At 41.1% G+C, this 19,424-nt stretch overlaps 3 protein-coding genes across 4 annotated transcripts; all 3 read left to right on the forward strand.

Moving 5' to 3' along the window:
• The first annotated feature begins 6 nt into the window (after positions 1–6).
• On the forward strand, positions 7–10,190 carry LOC101071152 (proto-oncogene vav). Of its 2 annotated transcripts, XM_029850543.1 has the most exons (30): positions 7–140; positions 393–728; positions 1,170–1,265; positions 1,344–1,460; positions 2,695–2,811; positions 4,269–4,327; positions 4,576–4,641; positions 4,723–4,831; positions 4,924–5,019; positions 5,098–5,166; positions 5,257–5,360; positions 5,556–5,655; positions 5,847–5,942; positions 6,026–6,094; positions 6,166–6,252; positions 6,337–6,422; positions 6,511–6,646; positions 6,729–6,838; positions 6,936–7,037; positions 7,110–7,204; positions 7,280–7,302; positions 7,386–7,410; positions 7,491–7,627; positions 8,061–8,126; positions 8,243–8,274; positions 8,516–8,626; positions 8,946–9,033; positions 9,118–9,256; positions 9,412–9,563; positions 9,647–10,190. In XM_029850543.1, exons 3-30 carry the CDS (start codon positions 1,179–1,181, stop codon positions 9,698–9,700), a joined length of 2,532 nt encoding a protein of 843 aa, XP_029706403.1. In that variant the 5' UTR covers positions 7–140; positions 393–728; positions 1,170–1,178; the 3' UTR covers positions 9,701–10,190. The 2 variants fall into 2 exon arrangements, with proteins under 2 accessions (XP_029706403.1, XP_011611119.2); XM_011612817.2 differs by having other exon boundaries at positions 7–728; positions 4,927–5,019.
• A 1,959-nt stretch (positions 10,191–12,149) lies between these two features.
• Positions 12,150–15,156, forward strand: pin1 (peptidylprolyl cis/trans isomerase, NIMA-interacting 1). Its single transcript, XM_003972303.3, has 5 exons — positions 12,150–12,306; positions 13,059–13,141; positions 13,677–13,785; positions 13,868–13,975; positions 14,440–15,156. Exons 1-5 carry the CDS (start codon positions 12,249–12,251, stop codon positions 14,547–14,549), a joined length of 468 nt encoding a protein of 155 aa, XP_003972352.1. The 5' UTR covers positions 12,150–12,248; the 3' UTR covers positions 14,550–15,156.
• Positions 15,157–15,429: 273 nt separating this feature from the next.
• Positions 15,430–19,243, forward strand: LOC101070922 (perforin-1-like). The gene is made up of 10 exons (XM_011612870.2): positions 15,430–15,514; positions 15,960–16,210; positions 16,284–16,363; positions 16,554–16,599; positions 16,715–16,851; positions 16,943–17,081; positions 17,354–17,434; positions 17,657–18,150; positions 18,234–18,327; positions 18,572–19,243. Exons 2-10 carry the CDS (start codon positions 15,962–15,964, stop codon positions 18,785–18,787), a joined length of 1,536 nt encoding a protein of 511 aa, XP_011611172.2. The 5' UTR covers positions 15,430–15,514; positions 15,960–15,961; the 3' UTR covers positions 18,788–19,243.
• Positions 19,244–19,424: the final 181 nt, after the last annotated feature.

Raw genomic sequence — 19,424 nt, forward strand, 5'->3', positions numbered from 1 at the left:
CGCACATTACCCCAAGAACAACGACAAATCACAGTGCAGAAATAAGCCCCATTTCTCAGGAGGCGGAGAGCTCAGGCTGAGACATGTCTTGAGGTTAAAAAAGGAAAGCAAAGAAGAAAAAGGTCATGAAATTATGAAAGGTATCAGCATGTCAATTTCAGATCGGCATGCAACCAGTGTCTGTGTTTAGGTCCAGTCTTGCAGTATAAATTATGTGTAAATACTGACGCCTAGCGTTCGACTAAGGCATGACAGTCGTACCAGTTTAAACTTGATTTGTAGGGGGGGACCCTTGTAAATAAGGGTATTTGTCCACATTAAATGCTTTGTTTTGGTGGTAATTTAACATTGGTCGACCTTTTCAACACATTTATTTAACTTTCTAATGCCAGAGACATCAAAGTGAACACAATTCAGGTCATTTTAAGAAGTCTGATGATGCCTCACAGGTAAATCCAAACAAAATGGCGTTAATAAGTTAAGTGTACATTATTCATGGTAACAAGTAAAAGATTATATGGAAATGTGTGAGTGTGAATGCAACTGTAAGAGGGTGTGCCAGAGGAAAAAGGAAGTTGCGGGATGAAGTTAAAAGGCTTCGACGCGGTGCAGCTCTGCAGAACACCCACCACGGAAAGAACGAGAGCACCAAAGTCTGATGATGAAACAATGAACGGAAGACACAGAGGTAAGGAAGGAGAACGAAGAACTGCCCGGTGACGCCGAAGGTAAGAACTGACATCAGTATTTGTTTTATATTGGTATCAGTACAGTTGAAACCAATTTTTGTTACATTCTCCATTTTAAAAAAGGCCTCTTTCATGTTTTTATGTGAACAAACAATGAAGTTGCTCACTGTTTACTCTGGGCTTTGTACTCTTTGGTCTCTTAGCTTTATTTTTCCCCGATTCAGGTTATGAGTTAGTACAATTTGTGAGCTTCAGCACTAAATAACTTTAGACATGAGACGCTGAACTTGCGAGAAAAGGGATGTGTAAATTTCACCCCCTAATAGCAGTAATTCAGACCTCCATTTGTAAAAACTACGAGGAATGCTAAAATGTTCTTTTCTTGCTTCTGATGAAAATAGATTTAATCACATTTACCCATTTTTTGTTATGATCTGTATAGACTCACTGAGTGAGCATCCATCTCTGTATACTGTTTAGAAAACAAAGATGGAGTTGTGGCGGCAGTGTGCGGCGTGGTTGATCGAGTGTCGAGTCCTTCCTGATAACCACCGGGTAACATGGGAAAATGCACAGGTGAGACGGCCACACACCTGCGGACATACAGCCTTCCATTCTGGGCTCCTCCGTCTAACTTTGTGTGTGTGGTGTCAGGTTTGTGATCTGGCTCAGGCTCTCAGAGATGGCGTGCTGCTCTGCCAGTTGCTCAACAACCTACTACCACAGGCCGTCAACCTGAGGGAGATCAACCTGCGCCCGCAGATGTCCCAGGTAACACACATGCGCATGGAGAAACAGTTTCCAATTTGTTTCCATAGTGATCAGGAGGCATTGATAATGTCCTGATAGGAAAATAATCCGATTTTTATCAGAGGCAAATGTGTAGAGCGATACAAAATTCAAAATGAAGAAAGTGATTCCACTAGAACCTAAAAGTTCATTTTTTCTGTAGCTATTTGCTTGTTTGGAGAATTATTTAAACATCTATGTAAAAAAAAAAGATATGTAATTAAAGGATAATCTTTATTTCAGTTTAAATTTGTTTCAAAAGGCAGGATGCTTTTCTTTGTGACTCAACAATGTGACAAGACTGAAAAGTTGTTTGACTAAAGACATTTGTCCCCGCTCAGCTTGATTTTTACATATATTAGCTTCTATGTGGACAAATTTATCTGTGTAAACATGTTGGTGTCACCACAGGAATATAAATGCACTTTTTTGGCATTTTTTCAGTTCACTGATTCCAAAACGGGTGTTGTATTTACACGGAAACCATATTTTTTGTAAATCCTTTTGTCAGATTTTATTTATCCTAATCCAGAAATAAGCACCCAATCTATCAAGGCTGGAAAGAATAAAGGCAACAGGAATGAGATGGCACGTGAATGTCACGTGATTTTTCTGAACAAAAGTCCTTCAATAAGCGGTCAGAACTAAGCTTTGGTGAATCACCTCAGGAAAGTGTGAAACCCTGGGATATCCCTTAAGGCCAAGAGTGGTTGAGAAACATCCGATGATGAACAGGAGACCCCTCTGACGTACACACATAAATGCACACACACACAGTTTAGGCCAGCTCTTGCTGAAAGAGTGTATCTCTGAGCAATGTTCTGTGCAGTATCGGTTAGAACAGCATTTCCCCTTTTTTTGAAATTACGCTTCCTCATTTCCAAATGCTGAACATACAGAGAGACGATAGCGAGTGACACCAGCAGGTTCAGGAAGTAAAGAAAACAGCAATTCTGACCACCTTCGTATTTTACTCGGTGCTGTCTGTGGTCGGCTTTGCAGCCAATGCATCTGGTAGCTGTGTGAACCGATAGCAGCTCGTGTTGCTGCAGCTGTGCAGCTTGCCCACAATACCAAGGCCTTAGAGAGACTCGCAATGTGGGCTTTCTATGACTCTCCTTCAATGTGATCTGAAATTCAACCAGTAACTCCGTTTAAGCAAACAAGCCCTCAGTAGATTAAGCAGTGCAACCTTTTTTTCTTTTCTTGTTCTTAGTTTCTGTGCCTGAAGAATATCCGGACATTTCTGGGAGTCTGCCTGGCAAAATTTTATCTCAAAAAGAGTGACCTGTTTGAGGCCTTCGACCTGTTTGACGTTCGGGACTTTGGAAAGGTACAAAGCGACATCTTTCTGTCTACTTGTGATTTATAATTAGAACTCCTTTGACACACTAACACATTCATGGTAAAGGTCTTGTGTGAAGGGAGAGTCCTGGCTCCTGGCTGTAGCTTACAGACACCCACATAACCCTAACAGGAAGTAGTTTGGTATTTTTATTTAATCAAACGAGTGAAACCAGCAAATTCAGTAGTTTGCTGTCTGCTTTTGCTCTCTTGTCTGTCCCAATACAGCATATTCTCATGCAGACTTGTTTGATTTACATGTAAAAGACAAATGGGGAACTGAGTTAATTCTATTTGCCTTTATCATGTCATTGTGTGTTTGGGAAAGCTTCTTTGAGCTAAGGTGTGTAACAGTTAGTGCATCTTGTTGAATGCTATTTGCAAGATGCACTAACTGTTACTGTTGCCTCCATTTACTTCTGTTTAATTGTCTCTGCTAATTGGTGCAGCACAAATTACAGAAGGGAGGTACACCTGATGCTAATGCAATAATCTCTTATGATCAATAATTGATCATATAACATGTTTAGGATTGACATGAATGATGTTTTTTCTGCTAAAGATGCTACAAGCCTGGACACATTGTGCTGCTACAGTGTTTCAGTTTGACTTCCATTAGACCAGGGGTGTCCAAACTACGGCCCGCGGGCCAACTGTGGCCCTTCGTCCATTTTTAATTGGCCCGCAAGACATTTTATAAATAGAATAGAATATGGCCCGTACTTCAACTTTTGCTTGAGTGTATTGGACTTCTTAGTCTTAGCTTCTTTCTTGTAAGTGGCCCAGCCCCTCCTATATTTTTATGTATTTGGCCCTCGGTGAAAAAAGTTTGGACACCCCTGCATTAGACAAATGAAAAAAAATGGCTACTTCCAAAATTAGGAAAATATTCCTTTGACCACATCAGATCTCATAAATCAGCACAACTATCTGTCTTTTCTGACCTATATTTATGTCCTGAGAAGGATGAGTGGTTGTTAACGATGGTGCATGCTAATGCTCTGCTCATTAGCTGTGTAGTCGAATTGTAGCCATGAAAGTTTAGTATCCTTCATTTAAATATGCTGATTGGTAAATTTTGTGGTCTCCAAATATATGCAATGTCTTTCTCACAAGCAGAGCTCTAAACAAGAAGCATCTCAGCACAAAAATTTGAATTTTTTTCATTACGAGGAAATCATTTTGTTGAGTAGAACTCCAAGATGAAACCTAAATTGCAAAAATGAAAAAAAGTTGCAGTTCCCAGTAAAACAGCTCTGCTTCCGATAAGAACAAAAGAAGTTCGCAGATGTTATCAGTCAGTGTGAAGTGTAAAACGGTTTCTCTTTCGTGTCTCCTTACACGCCATATACTAAGTGTGTGTGTGTGTGTGTGTGTGTGTGTGTGTGTGTGTGTGTGTGTGTGTGTGTGTGTGTGTGTGTGTGTGTGTGTGCGTGCGTGTGGCAGGTCATAGACACCTTGTCCATCCTTTCTCATTCACATGTTGCGACACAAAGAGGACTTCAGTAAGTGATTTCCTTCCTTTGTTACATAACTGAAGCATAGTTATAATCTGTTAAACCTTCTTCTATACCCTCATCACTGGATTTAGCAGCATCATGTTGTTATTAAACTTTATAAACGAGGGTCAGGTTACAAACCACAGATTGATTTATGAGTTTTGCCAATCTAAACTAAAGATTCTTGGTTAGAATTGGATAATTTATGAAATGTTGTGTTTGCTAAAGTTAGAATTTAACACAATTTCCTGCAGATCTTTTCCTATAGAAGGCTCCAATCTTGATGAAGAGATCTACAGCGGCCTGTCTGATTACATAGAGTAAGCAACAGCTGCAGTGTTATGATTTTTCCATGTTAAGACAAGGAATTAACGTGCATTTTCGTATTGTGTGTTTATCAGTGAGACATTAGATGAAGATGATGACTTATATGACTTTGTGGAGGATGAAGAAGACAAAGGAGACGAGATCTATGAAGACTTGATGAAGATCGAGGAACCTCCTGAAAGAGTGAGTGGAGTCCACCTGACCTTTAACCAGATTTTACCTTCGGTCGTGGCATCACTGGACTTTATGAACGTGCAACCAAAAACCTGTTGCAGCAGCAAAAATGTGGCGTGGACAAACGCGAGTGCTGCCTGCAGGAGATCCGACAGACAGAGGAAAAATACTCGGAGACACTGGAATCTGTAATGCAGGTGTGCACATGGGGGGAGCACTTAAAGGACATACTTCTAACAAAGCACACGTTCAAATCTGCCTCCGCACTTTTGCAGCACTTTAGGAAACCTCTTGAACGATTTCTCCAACCTCAAGACATTGAGAGCATCTTTAGCAACATAGAGGTACGGGAGATAATCTTATGTTCTCACGTCTGCAGTTGTGTACAATGTTCGTGTATGTGTTTGTGTCAACGTGTGTATTTTTTGTTTTAGGATTTGGCCAAGATCCACCGTAGTTTATTGGGGGAAGTTCGGGCCTCCATCCTAAATTATGGAGCCAGGAACCTTTACCAGGTGTTTCTTGACTATAAAGAGAGGTACCAAGACAGGAATATTTTTATTTACGTAATTATATCATTTAGCTCCTCTAAGCTCAATTCCATCAGAAATGATAGAACTTTGCTTTTTTGAGATAAGATTAAAACTTTTTTTTGTTTGTTTTTTCATGGTAGTGTGTGTTTTATTCTCTGAAAGTGTTTTTCTTTGCTTTTCTGTGTCAAACCCTATCACAGACTGTTGCTCTACGGGAGTTACTGCAGTCAGGTGGAAATGGCAACCAAACACCTCGACAAGCTTTCCAGTCAGAGGGAGGACATCAGAATGAAACTGGAAGTAAGGCTGAGTGAAACAGGCGCTCTCGTTAAAATAACACATTATAACCATGGTTTCTTCACACCTAACCTCCCAACGTGTGCTTAAGCATATTCACGGCTATTATTAAACTTTTATTAACATGTGAAGAAACACTGAGCTCTGTCCAGCACCGTAGTCACATAAATTGTTAACCGCTTCCTCTGTGACAGGAGTGCTCAAACAGAGCAAACAGTGGGCGCTTTTCTCTGAGAGATTTGCTCATGGTCCCCATGCAGAGGGTCCTGAAATACCACCTGCTGTTACAAGTACGTTGATACAACTGTCGAATTTTGTTAACAGTGCGTTGGACTCGTGTATTCGTGTTTTATTCTATAATTTGTTTCTCCAGGAGCTTGTCAAGCACACCACTGATGCTAAAGACAAGGAGAACCTTCGCTTAGCTCTTGATGCCATGAGAGTAAGTGTGTATGTGTTTTTATGAACAGGTTATTCTTATGATATATCAATTCATCTATCGTGTGTTTCCAGGACTTGGCGCAGTGTGTCAACGAGGTGAAACGGGATAATGAGATCATCAGACAGATCACCACCTTTCAGTTATCCATAGAAAATATGGTGAGGGTCTTGTGTTTCACTTCGCACCGTTTTCATGTGTGTTTTCTTTTCTCCTCTGCTCATCTTACCTCCGCTGTGCCTTAGACCCATTCTCTCGCTCTCTATGGTCGGCCAAAGATTGACGGAGAGCTTAAAATTTGCACGCCAGAGAAAAAGTCTAAACACGACAGGTGCGTGTTTTTAACGCCTCTGTTTGTTTTTTCCAAGTGTGAGCACCGTGTGTCTTACTGGCGTTGCATATGTGTGGCTGTTCTTCAGGTTTGCGTTTCTCTTTGATAAAGCCATGTTTGTGTGTAAGAAGAAGAGCGGGGAGACCTTTGAGCTGAAGGAGATCATCGAACTGCAGTCCTACCAGATACGAGACGAACCTTCAGGAGAGAAGGACAATAAGAAGGTTTTTCACTGCTCTGAAGTCCATCTGCTCCACCTTTTAGACAGCGATGAAGCTAACCATGTGTGTATTTTTGCCTGAACAGTGGTCCCATGTGTTCCTACTGCTGGACGTTTATGGGGGCACTGGGTATGATTTATACTTCAAAACCCGAGAATTAAAAAAAAAATGGCTGGAGCAGTTTGAGATGGCTCTGTGAGTAATCACGCCTCGTATTTAAAGTGATGAGCTGCATTCTTTCCGGCGTCCAAGCCTCTCTAACCTCATGTAAACTGTTCCTTTGCTGTTGCAGATCAAACTTGTGTCCAGAGAACTCCACGGCGAACAGGCACGACTTCCAGATGCACTGCTTTGAGGGAACGGCCTCCTGCAAGGCCTGTTCCATGCTGTTAAGGTGCTCCTTCTCTCCAGACCTCTCTCCGCCTTCTCTTTGAGTCTGAGGCTGAATCTCTCCATCTGTTTCCAGGGGGATTTTTTTCCAGGGCTATCGCTGCACGCGCTGTAAAATGGCAGCCCATAAAGAGTGTTTAGGCCGAGTCGATGTCTGTGGAAGAAACTCGGGTCAGTGTTCACGCATCGGTGTTTACGGATTCACCAAAACTGCTCATTCTTACAAAACTTGCCTTTATTTTACAGAATCCATTGGTACGATAAAGAAGGTAAAAACTCACTAGAGTTCATTTGATCTGAATATGTTTGTTAACATTCAACTGTTAACATTCTGATGCTCTTTGCTACACAGAGGTCCTCAGGATATGTCAACCCTGGTAAGAAATACCTGTTAAAAAGCACCTCAAGATTAACCTCAAGATTAACATCTTTTCTCCTCCTTTACGCTCCATGTTAGGATTTCCCAAAATGGAGGTGTGTCAGGATTATTATGGGCTGCCTCCCCCTCCAGTGGGCTTTGGGCAGCCGCTTCACCTCTCCAAGGGTGACATCGTAGAGTTGACGCGGGCGGATGCGGACTTGTCATGGTGGGAGGTAATGTTCAAACCTACAGCCTGTCAGTAATTCAACAATAATTGGCTTTCACTCGTCACTGAAATAGTTAAACTCCATTTAGCCAACCAGCACCTTTTGGTCCTGTGTTTGCAGGCTGTTGTAAGTTATTGAATCCCACTCACACGTTTTGTTGTTGTGTAAGTTCAACCTGAGTATTTTGAGTGTGGGATGGTGGATTCAGGCATCCCACACAGTCATTCAGTAAAATTAGATTCATAGAGTTCAGCTACGACTTTCAAATGTTGCACATTGATCATTTCCTCTCGCAACAATACACTTCCTCTATTTAGAGGAAAAGAATTAGACCTTTTAAAATGTACTTTGCGTACAAAGTAATCTAAGTCAGTCAAAATCCAGTTTCATTTTGTGTTTGTTTATATTATTCAAATGTGCGTTTTTGCCTGTGGTTCAGGGAAGGAACCTGGGTGTTGGACACATCGGATGGTTCCCCTGTCAAAGGGTTCAGCCCTATGTCCCTGTGAGTATGATGCAATCAGCAGAAGTCTTTGTTAGCCGCTGTTTGCAGCCCTATGTACAGCCTTCACCATTTTTTCTCAGAACAAATGTCTAAAGTATGATCTCCTTCTTTGTCAGAGGCCGACCCCAGACCTGTCTGACTTTCCCTGGTGAGTATGTTTCTCCTCATTTGGTCCCAACTGTTTTAATTTATTATGTGGTTTGCATTGCATTGTTGCCAATAGAATACAACATTAAAGAATGAGTAATAATGAATTAAATAGAAGTGATTTCAGCAGATTTGATGGTGCATTGTAGCGCCCCTTGTGGTGAAATAACACATGACATTAAAAATAACGACAGTAACCTAAATGACTCCACCAATTATCTATGTTGTTGTTGTCTTGGAAGGTTTGCAGGGAACTTGGACAGAGCCGCTGCCAAAAACCTCCTAACGCCTCGTTCTGATGGGACCTTCCTCGTGCGGCAGAAAGATGGAGGAGAGTTTGCAATTAGCATCAAGTAAGTGCTCACACAGCTGAACTGTAGGAAAGGTCAGTTTCCATTTCATTTTCAAATGCAGTTTAAAACTTGGTCTATTTTAAATGCAGCCATGTCCAATCTATGACCGGATCTACTTTGTCAGTCAATTGTTTGGATTCTTGCTAAGCTCAGGTATCACTTCCTTCTAAAAGCAGGAAAGTGTGGTATCCTTAACAAAGGGGATGTGTATTGATTCTTTCATGGGAAAGCCAGAACTCCTCTTTGTAGGTTTATTGTAATGTGAAAGTGCATGAATGGCCCACCTTAAACCATAATCACCTGGTTCCTGTTCTTAAAGATTCAACATGGACATTAGACACATAAAGATCACAACCAATGATGGTCTGTTCCGCATCAATGACAAGAAAGCCTTCAGGGGATTATTGGTAAGTCTCTCATCCTCCTGAGAAAAATCACTCATATGTGTTTACAGTGATTATTCTGACCAGAGAATTTACTGTCCCTCACAGGAGTTGATTCGGTTTTACCAGCAGAACTCTTTAAAGGAGTACTTCAAGGAGGTGGACACCGCGCTGTGCACACCTTTCAAGCAATCAGAGAAAAGCAACTCTACCAACTCTACCAGCACTACGCCCAACACCACTCCAAGTACAGTACCACTCTGTCAACGTCACACACCGCTTCGGGAATAGGGACGAATCACAGAAAATAGAGGGAGAAGAAAAGCTTACAATACTAAACTCAGATATGTTGTCCATGTCTTTTCCCAATATTGCTGTTATTGGTCTGGTATGGCCTGACAGGAGGCAGCGTGAAGGGCCTCAGTGTAGCCAGAGCGCGGTACGACTACTCAGCCAGGGACCGCTCAGAGCTGTCGCTGCAGGAAGGAGACACCATCAAGATCATCTCCAAGAAAGGCCACAGCGGATGGTGGAAGGGCGAAGTGTACGGCCGGGTACGTGCTTTGACTCACATCCATACGTGAAAGAGAGAAATTGGTCCACGGGCACCTTTTAACTGTGCTGCTCTTGTTGGCAGGTGGGATTATTTCCAGCCAACTATGTGGACGAGGACTTCTCCGAATACTGCTGATGTGGCAACCTAGTATGTGTGGATACTACATAATGTATGACTGTGAAAGTTGGTTTATACTACTATAACCCATCTACATGACCGTGTGTGTGCAAGAGGTGCTGTTACACCAAATATGTGAATAAAACCTTCTTGTGACAAGTACTATTATGTACATCCATCTTGGTTCGTGGCATATGCTAATATTTAAGCACAAATGCTAATCTTGGGGCTTTGCCCTCACTTTGGGGCGTTGCTGTGTGGATTAACTGCTGGGAAAGAGGCGAGTGAGGTTTTCATTGACGACATGAATTAACAACAGTCCAACTCATCACATGCCAAAAGAAGGAAACAATTAGCATGGTAGGGAGGTAAACATCAGTTTTAATTCCAAAATATCAACACAAACATTGTAGAACAAAACATCTTTACATATTATCGGTAGGTAAAATAATTGAGAAAGGTCATGTCGGCTGCTTTTCATCCTCTAGAGCTGATGGCTCCTCTGGTTGAGTCGACATAAAAAGGTTTATCCGAGTAGAGCTGATTTGTTCTAATCTACTGGTAGTACAACTCCAGGTTCATCCCATCATGGATTTCATCTGCAGGATCATGGTTAAGTAAACCAAATCGGTAAAGGGTAAATAAATATATCGATTTTTTTTTTTAAGCTGTTGAAAAGGATACAGTCTTCCAGAGTAACGTGGTCCTTGAAGATTGTATACCTGCGAAAACAAAAGGAAAGCACTAGCTGAGACTCCTGATCTACACAGATGTCTAGCACTCCAGATGAGCTTCTTACCATTTCTTTAAAACAATCTTGTCATGTCGTGTTCCTGTCTGTGCAGAAATAAGCTTCTTCAGATCCCCAATGCTGTCCTGAGGGCTAACGCATGAGGGTCAAGGAAATAACATTGAATGCAATCTCATCTGCCAACACGGACTGGATCTTAAGTAACAACGAGCGTTTTAATTGCTTAAAGAGACCAAATCTGACAGTAAACTGCTGTGGAGTGTCGGGGTAAAAACAAGCAGGCGCTTGTTTTTACCCCTGTAGATCTCTGTTATACGGCCATTAAGCTCATCGTGGAAGAGTCATCAACTTAAGGTTGCAGGTGACAAAATAGCCCTACCCGTCTTCACGCTTAATGTAAAGGATACTTGCACTTGACCCGGACTTTCTTGCCCAATCGATCGTTGCAAACCACTTCAATCATCTTTGGTTCTGGGTAGCTGAAGGAAAATAGAATGAGCGTATAAAAAGAACAAATATCAAAAAATTAACGACCTTAAAACAGTGATAGGACTACATACATGTACCTGATAAACACGCGCCCTCACGAACATTTAAGATTAAAGAGGGGGTGACAAAGAGGGAATGACAATGAAAGCACTTGACTTGATCTGAGAACTAAAAACCAACTCAAAGCCTTCTACAGTATATAAGCCCCTTGGCTTTGAATCTTTTGCTAATGGGGAACCATGATATTTCCCTACAAGGATTCTCCAAAATCGGAGTTATAGTCCATGATAGGCACCTTAATTAACAATCCTTCCATCGAGGCTCGCCCTCGTATATTAGTTTTGCTAGCCTGTTTAAAATGTTAATAATGATAACGAACGATCAGCATGCAGCATCATCCAATGTTGCTATTTATTAGCTTTCTGCTCGGCACAATGTGTCGTTATTTTTTTAAGCCCCGTTATTTATTTCTTTTTTATTAATTATTCAGGGTTTTACAAAAATACAAATTGTGGGTAATTATAAACGCATAATTGCTGCAACTACGAATTTACACATAGGCAGCCGATAATATTTGACACTTTAATGCTAGCAAACATGGTTTAGCAATGTATCAATAACTGTGCGCCATGTTAGGAAACACAAATATCCCTATCTGCAAAAAAGGTTTTGTAAATCTATTATAAGCGGTACGGTCTTACCAGAACAAAGAAACATCAAATTATAATATTTTGTGAAATGTTCTGGAGAGTTCTTCGTTTTCGTCGACGACTTCACCCCCTTGTGTTGATATCTTCTTCTTCGCTTGTGCTTTAATGGAAGTTTGCTACCAATTTCAGGGAGCACTACCGCCACCTACCGAATCGGATGTAAGACATTAAATTAGACGATTAACGACAGTATGTGCTCTTATTTTATTTGCATGTTAACTTTTCTGTAATATTTTCTGAGCTTCTGTATATTTGCTATCAATCTAAACGCGTCTGTCGCCTGTACAATTGTATAAGACACTGTACTGTGCTTATTTTCCTTGTACATTTGTAAATATTTGTTAAAATAATAATAATAATAATAATAATTTAAAAAACGCACGTCAGCTTCTGAACGAATCAATAGGCAAAAAAGGAAAGATATGATTGACAGTCATAATCACCCTATGGTAGGTTAGATAACCTAAAAAGCCAAAAGGCAACCCTAATCCACAGCAAAAAGAGGTACCGTAAAGCTTACATGATTTTACTGTCGTAATTTAAATTTACTGCAGCCCCAACTGTGACACGGCTGCTGCTCAGAAATTGTTTTTGAAATCGTTGTTATAGAAAAGCAATGGCAGACGACGAGAAGCTACCATCTGGGTGGGAGAAAAGAATGAGCCGCAGTACAGGTATTTAAGTAGAACATAAAAGAGTCTAGATATGCTTAACTTAATGTGCAATATGCCGTTAGCTTCTTAGCTAGCAGCTGCACTGTCATGGTTCACTGTGGAAACAAGCCTGATAAAACTTAAGTCCGGTAGGACGAAATGAAATCCTAATTGATGCATTACTATGTTATGGTTTTTATAAAAATAAATGTGGTATACATTTTGGATTAAAAAAAAAAAAGTCAGTCGGTACTTTGTGAACACGAAAGACTGGCTACTGCAGGGCCTTATGACGTCACTCCTCTCCAGCGTATCACCTGCACATTTGACATCTGTTTTATATAGTAATAAGGGGAAAAAAAAGGAAATATCATCACGTTTACATTTGTAGAAAATTGTTTAAGGGATACTGTCGTAAGGGGAGGCCTGTGATTTAATATATTAAGCACATCTAACTTTTTAACATGCATTAAGCATGTCTACATATAGCAAGCTGCATTCTGCAAGCAACCGTTCCCTCATTTTCTCACTCCATGTTCTAGCATGGTTGTTAGGGATTCTTTGACCCATCTATAAAGTCATTTGCCCATTCTGGGCTAATGTTCTTAATCAAGTAAGATTGCTTTCTTTTTGTATATTTACTGGAACAATTTTGTGTTTTTAACCGGCTGCCCAGACTCGGTATGATAGTCAATAAATACATCTATAATCAATCTGTGTCTTATGGTCATTATTTCTCTCCCTCTCTGTCTTCCTCCTTCCTCCATCTTTAGGCAATGTGTATTACTTTAATCACAGCACCAATGCCAGCCAGTGGGAACGCCCAGTAGCAGATGGTCGTGGAGAACCAGAAAAGGTCATTATGCAAATTTTGAATAAACACATTTTGATGACGACTGGAACGATGTATTATACTGTTGAATCGTTTAGTTATACAAACATCAACTAGTTCAGTAACTTAAAGTAGGCTTTCTTTGGTTGCAAGCTCTGCTGCTAGTGTTGAACAGCGACCTCTTGTGGTTTATCGATGTAGCTGTAGCCTTGTAGAACACCAACCATTCTAATTTCAGGTTTCTGTTTGTTTTTTAACCCCCAAAATAAAATGTCACTCTATTTCACTATCAATTACTATTAATATGACAGCACATCAAATAATAAGTCTCATCAGGAGAACCAGTGGTAGCTGTTGGAGCATTTTTAATTAAAAGAAACAGCAAACTAAAGAGAGCTCTGGTTGATGCAGAGCTAGCTGAGCTTCACACCAAAAATCCCATAATGGACATGAACAGCATGTATTAGAAAAAGCTTTAACAGTGCTTATTGCATGTCAAGTGTCTGGTAGGTTTTTGTCTGTAAATGTGTTTTGACGCTGATTTTGATCACTTTCCCAGGTACAGTGCTCCCATATTCTGGTGAAGCATAATCGGTCACGTCGTCCGTCATCGTGGAGGCAACAAACTGTCACACGGACTAAAGAAGAGGCTCTGGAGATCATTCTGGGTGAGACACATTACAGCAGGAAGATACTATATATGGTTTATGGTGATTCATTTATCTTTAGTTTTATTCTTCATCTGCACAGGATACATTGAAGACATCAAATCTGGAAAGGAGTTCGAGGTTCTGGCCTCCCAGTTTAGTGACTGCAGCTCAGCCAGGAACAATGGAGATCTGGGATTATTTGGCAGAGGTACACACAGATTTTAGTCCGTTTCCTCAGAATAGTTACACTGAACAATGTCTGAGTGCATCCTCTAATAAAGGTAGGTAATAGAAAAGCTCTGATCTTGTTTCTTTGTCCTTACTGCCTTTTGCAAGATGTGATGCTCTCCTTTCAAAAATAAAGTGAATATTGTGCAATGTTTTGGCACACCCACCTAGAGCAAAACAGCTCTCTGCAATGCACTTGTAAACCAATAAATAGGCTACAATTAACAGCTGAAAAACATGTGCAACACGTGGGCATGTGCTGGATTATTTTTTGTTTAGAGCTTTTAAATGATGATTAACCTGGGCCCTAAAACAGTCACATTGCACAATTTATGGCTGTGCCACCTAAACTGGCAGCACTTTTGCAGTAATTCTGTGTGTAAATGGTAAAATAAATGAATACTTAAATCTGTAAGTTTGAATCTAATTGTCTTTGCCTTTAAGGTCAGATGCAGAAGCCTTTTGAAGATGCCGCCTTCGCCCTAAAGGTGGGCGACATGAGCGGTCCCGTTTCCACCGAATCAGGCGTCCACATCATCCTTCGCACCGGTTGAGAAGAGGGAGAGCCCGCTGTTCCTCTATTCCTGTTTGGTCGTCGCATACAGTACAAAAGCATTCACAGCCCCGATCAGTCAGACCCACAATCCTCATGACAATATCTGTACAACTCTCCACGTCACACATGTTACTTAACTCAAGCTATTATTAAACCTGTATGGGTAATTTAAGGAATGCTGCATACTCCTGTAGGACCCAGAGCTTTTAATGACCACAGCAAGTTCAGCATATGAAAATTTGGAGGATGTTTTTGTAGGTGCATGTCTACAAATCTAAAATGAATTGTGATTTTGTTTTTCCTGCTGTGTGCCCAGCCAATCCAGCATCAATATTATTGCTCTATAAAATAGGCTGAAACGCTTTCTAACATTTCCAGACGGCTACATCGGGAGAAAGGACCGTTGCAGCATGGATTTATATTTGCTGCCATTTGTAGAATCTTGCCCGTAACCCACAGACAGACGAGTGTCTCTGCTTCACCAAACCCACCACAAATGACATCCCACCTTTTACAGGTCTAAAAAAACAGACCTCACTTTGTTCAGATCAACTGTGTCATTAAGGTTGTTTTTTTTTGTCTTAATTAAAGAATTGTTTTTGTAAGTGCTGTGTTGGTCTGTTTTTATGGATTAATTCATGCACTGCTGAGTCTGTTAACTTGGCAGGATGTTTGAAGAAAACAATGCTATTTTAATGGAATCTATCAGATCTATGTGCCATAAAACTTTCTCTTTGGCAGGAGCTTCAAACTTGTTTTTGTAGGAATAAAATTCAAGGTCATTTCCTTATTGCCTTTAATAACCTTTTATAACCCTTATCAGCCTTTTCTATTGATTTCGTTTGTAGCCTGGTTATAAAAACCCTCATCCTTTGGTCAGATTTTAAAGTTGAGATCCTTCTCATGCTGGTTCTGGCCTCAACAGTGTAGCAGCAGCGTCTGGTTTGCAGCAATTTCATACAGGTAAAAACTTTCCTCCATCAAAGGTGCACAGACTACAGAGATTTTAAGCTACTAAAACGACAGTAAGCTTAGAAGTTTTGTGCAAACTTCGACTTGTTGCACTTGTAATTTGTAGATGTGCGTGATACAATAAAGAGTCTGATATGCGTGATATGCCACTGCCGTAACCATGGCAAACGCCACACAGTCTACAGGATTGATTTTCGGTCTGCGCTGCAAATGCATCAGTGCATAATCTTTAAATTATTCGATTTTTCTGGATTCGGTCTTTTTTTTTTCAAAATCCAAAATTAAAGAAACGTTTTTCTGACATATGGAGGAATTAAATACCCTCAACCTCAAAAGAGTTTCCTTTAAACAGACCCGAGTTCTACCTCTTAGCAAAACTCTTTTTTTTTAAAATTTGTTGCAACTGTGTAACCTTTCTCTGTCTCCTCGGGTTCAGCCATGCTCTCCATCACGACCCCCGCTCTCCTCCTCCTTTGCCTCACCCCCGTCCTCACCTGTCGGATTGGGAACTCCAGCCAGTGTCAGTCGGCCCCTTTCGTTCCGGGCCACAACCTGGTGGGGGAGGGCTTTAACGTGGTCACCCTGCAGCGGAAGGGAGCCTACATGATTGACGTGAAGACCTACCTGAGCCCGACTGGCACCTGCACCCTGTGCTCCAACTCCCTGCAAGGCAACGAGCTGCAGAAGGTGATTACTGCTGTAATTAGACAACAAACGCACCCGGAGGTTTGGGATTCATGTGGATGTTCTTCATTTGCAGCTGCCTCTCTCAGCACTAGACTGGCGCCCGTTCAGCCGCTGCCGCGCTGACATCTACGGCAGCCTCCACCAATCTGTCAGGTACATGCAGCTGTGTACATACTGCACGTATTTAATACAAAGTCAGGGGAGTTTTGCAGACACGACCTGTGCAACATTCATTTAAGAGTAGATAAAACATGTTTTCTTTGATGAAGGTTTTTTTTTAAAAGTAAATTTCTAAAGACGCAAGATTTAATCGCATTTATATATTGTTTTTCTTCACCTCCAGTTCGTTGGTTGAGACTTACACCTCACAGGACAGTAGTGACTGGAAGGTAGGACACATTTACATCTAAAATTGGTTTTGGTTGCGTTCATTACCACTGAATTCGTCTATGAATATACATTTGAATAAACCTGTGCACTTAATAAACGTTTTTATTTAAACAGGTTGGCCTAAATGTTGACAAATTTGCCAATCTGGAGGTGGGAGGAACCCAATCATCTGCATATAAATATGCAACACGAAGGACCGGTGAAGACCGCCACTTTTTCAGCCTTCACAGGGTCACCTGCGGCTATTACAGGTGATCTTTCCTGCACGTCTCAACGCGTTACGTTAGTGTAAACACCGTTTTTTTGTTGTTTTTTTTAAGTTTATTTGCATTTCCCCTGCAGCTACCGTGTGTCGAGCAAGCCCACCCTCAGCACTGAGTTCCGCAGGGACTTGGACAGACTGCCAAGTGTCTACAGCAACTCCACCAGGGCTCAGTACAATCAGCTCATATATACTTATGGGACACACTACATCCGCCAGGTTATGACAAACCCAATTTTTTTCTGTGTCTATCTTTATGAGAACATGCATGGGGTGGGGATAACCTAACTGCCATTATGTCTCCAGTTAACGATAAATGTCTATAATGTTAGAGAACTTAAATGAGGTGATTTGTCGCCCTCTAGTGGCGACCTGACATATCGCCAGTGTTTCATATAGTAAATCGTATAGCGAGTGTTAAAGGCCTTTAAGAAAATAATAAAGCCAAATGGAGAATGCCTCACAGACTTGTTCTGATAAAACTGTTTCAGGTTTATCTTGGAGGACGACTCAGGCGAATCACAGCTTCCCGTACCTGTTTGTCCACACTGAATGCGCTCTCAACAAGTGAGGTACATAATGTTTTCTTAAATAAGATGAAAATAATGAATGAATAAAACCTGATTTTACCTTCCAAATCTCAAGAAAGATTCTAGTAAATCCTGTTTGCGTTTCTCGTATTCAGACATTGCAATGATACATTCTGATTTCATGTATAGATTTTAGATGGTTTTTTTTTTTTGGTTTTTTTTTTGTGCTGGCTAGCAAAGCGTCTGATTTCCTTCCTTCCACAGGTCCACTCCTGTTTGTCCCTAGGCATAGGCATAGGTCTGGGAAAGCTGAAGTTGTCCGCAAACCGAGAGTCTTGCAAAAAAGTTCTAAACAACCAAGGCGTCTCCACCTCTTTCGGCTCTGGTCTCTTTCAACATTACACAGAGGTGGTGGGGGGGACTAATTGGCTGGGGGAATTCTCCCTGACGAGTAATGACTCCGTTGGCTACAGAAACTGGCTGAATACCCTCAAAGACCACCCAGACATCGTTTCATACTCCCTCAGGCCAATTTATGAACTTGTGCCGTCGAATCTGAAGAGGCTGGGAATGAAGGCTGCCATAGAGCAGTACCTACAGGACAATGGCATAAAGAAATCAACCAAAGAACCATCCTGCTCATCGGTCCCCAACCTGGCTTCCAACTGTTGCCCCAAAGAAGCTAGGATGGGGACACTGGATGTGACCATCGTGAGAGCGTGGAATCTGAAAGGAGACCTGATCGGTGCGACTGAGGCGTGAGTAGCACAACATCACCTGCGTCTGTATCACACAACAGCAATGGATCATCACGGTTTCTTTTTTTTCCTCCCGTTCACAGCTACGCTAAGATGTGGTTCGGTCCCTTCTACTACAGGACTTCTATGATCAGATCAAATAACCCGTGGTGGAACGCACGTTACTACCTCAGCAAGGTCAGTCAGGGGTCACAATAAGCTGATGCCCAGCCTGAATCTTTTTAACTGATGGGTTGGGATTGGAAAAAAAATCCATATTTTGTGTGCATATTTTGGTTACAAACACTCTAAACCTGAAGATCAGTCAAGAAATGACACAATCATGTCATTTATCTGTACTCGTGGTACAATTACCCAAGCAAACTATGATTTTTACATAAATATTCTTTTGTCTTTGAAAAAATTGCATTTTTTTTTAAAGGTACCAACAACTTTTGGTTTGAAAGTGGAGGTCTGGGACCAGGACCTGATCTGGGATGACCGTCTGGGATCCTGTACGTGGTACCCACAACAGGGGACGCGCACGGTCACCTGTCCGACCCAGGGGGGCAGAGGCGGATTCCAGGTGAGGTACACTCTGACCTGCGACCGACACCTGACGGGAAGCAGGTGTGAACGTTACAAACCAACGCCGTGATGAAAAACACTCACCAACCAAGTTCCAAAGGTTTCATGAATTACGTTTGTCAACAGTTTTTGTTATTAGATCTCAAGAATGGTAGAACTAATGAAAACTCCTTCATTTTTATTTGAAGTTCCTGTTTTACGTATATTTGTGTAGCGTTCCATTGTCAGTAAGACTTAAGACTATGATAGTCAGAATGTTTGCAGCAGTTATCATGTCCTGCTTCACCTTCTGTGAAGAGCCGAATATTCAAAATGTATTTGATGTCTACAATAAGTGTACATTTCGATTTCTTTTTGTTATGCAAATAAAACACTTAAAACACAATTTACAGCATGTCTGCCAATGGAGATCAGCAGTTATAGCTAAATCTGACGCAATCGCATCCTCTATACCTATAAATGATGAATGTCGTTGCACACTGTCCCTCAATAAACTAAATAAATAAAATGTCCTGTTGAAGATGTCCACCCCCCCCAGCAATGTACATGCAGTAAATGAAAAAAAAAACCCCAACTAAATATATTATATATAATAAATAATTCAATTTCCCTACGGGGATGAATAAAGTACATCTTAATCTTAAATAAGAAAATTGGATTTTAATGATTATTTTTAAAAGAGATTTATTCCATCAGTTGTAAAACTA

This window comes from Takifugu rubripes, chromosome 17 (assembly GCF_901000725.2).
Source record: "Takifugu rubripes chromosome 17, fTakRub1.2, whole genome shotgun sequence".
In the NCBI taxonomy this organism is placed as follows: domain Eukaryota; kingdom Metazoa; phylum Chordata; class Actinopteri; order Tetraodontiformes; family Tetraodontidae; genus Takifugu; species Takifugu rubripes.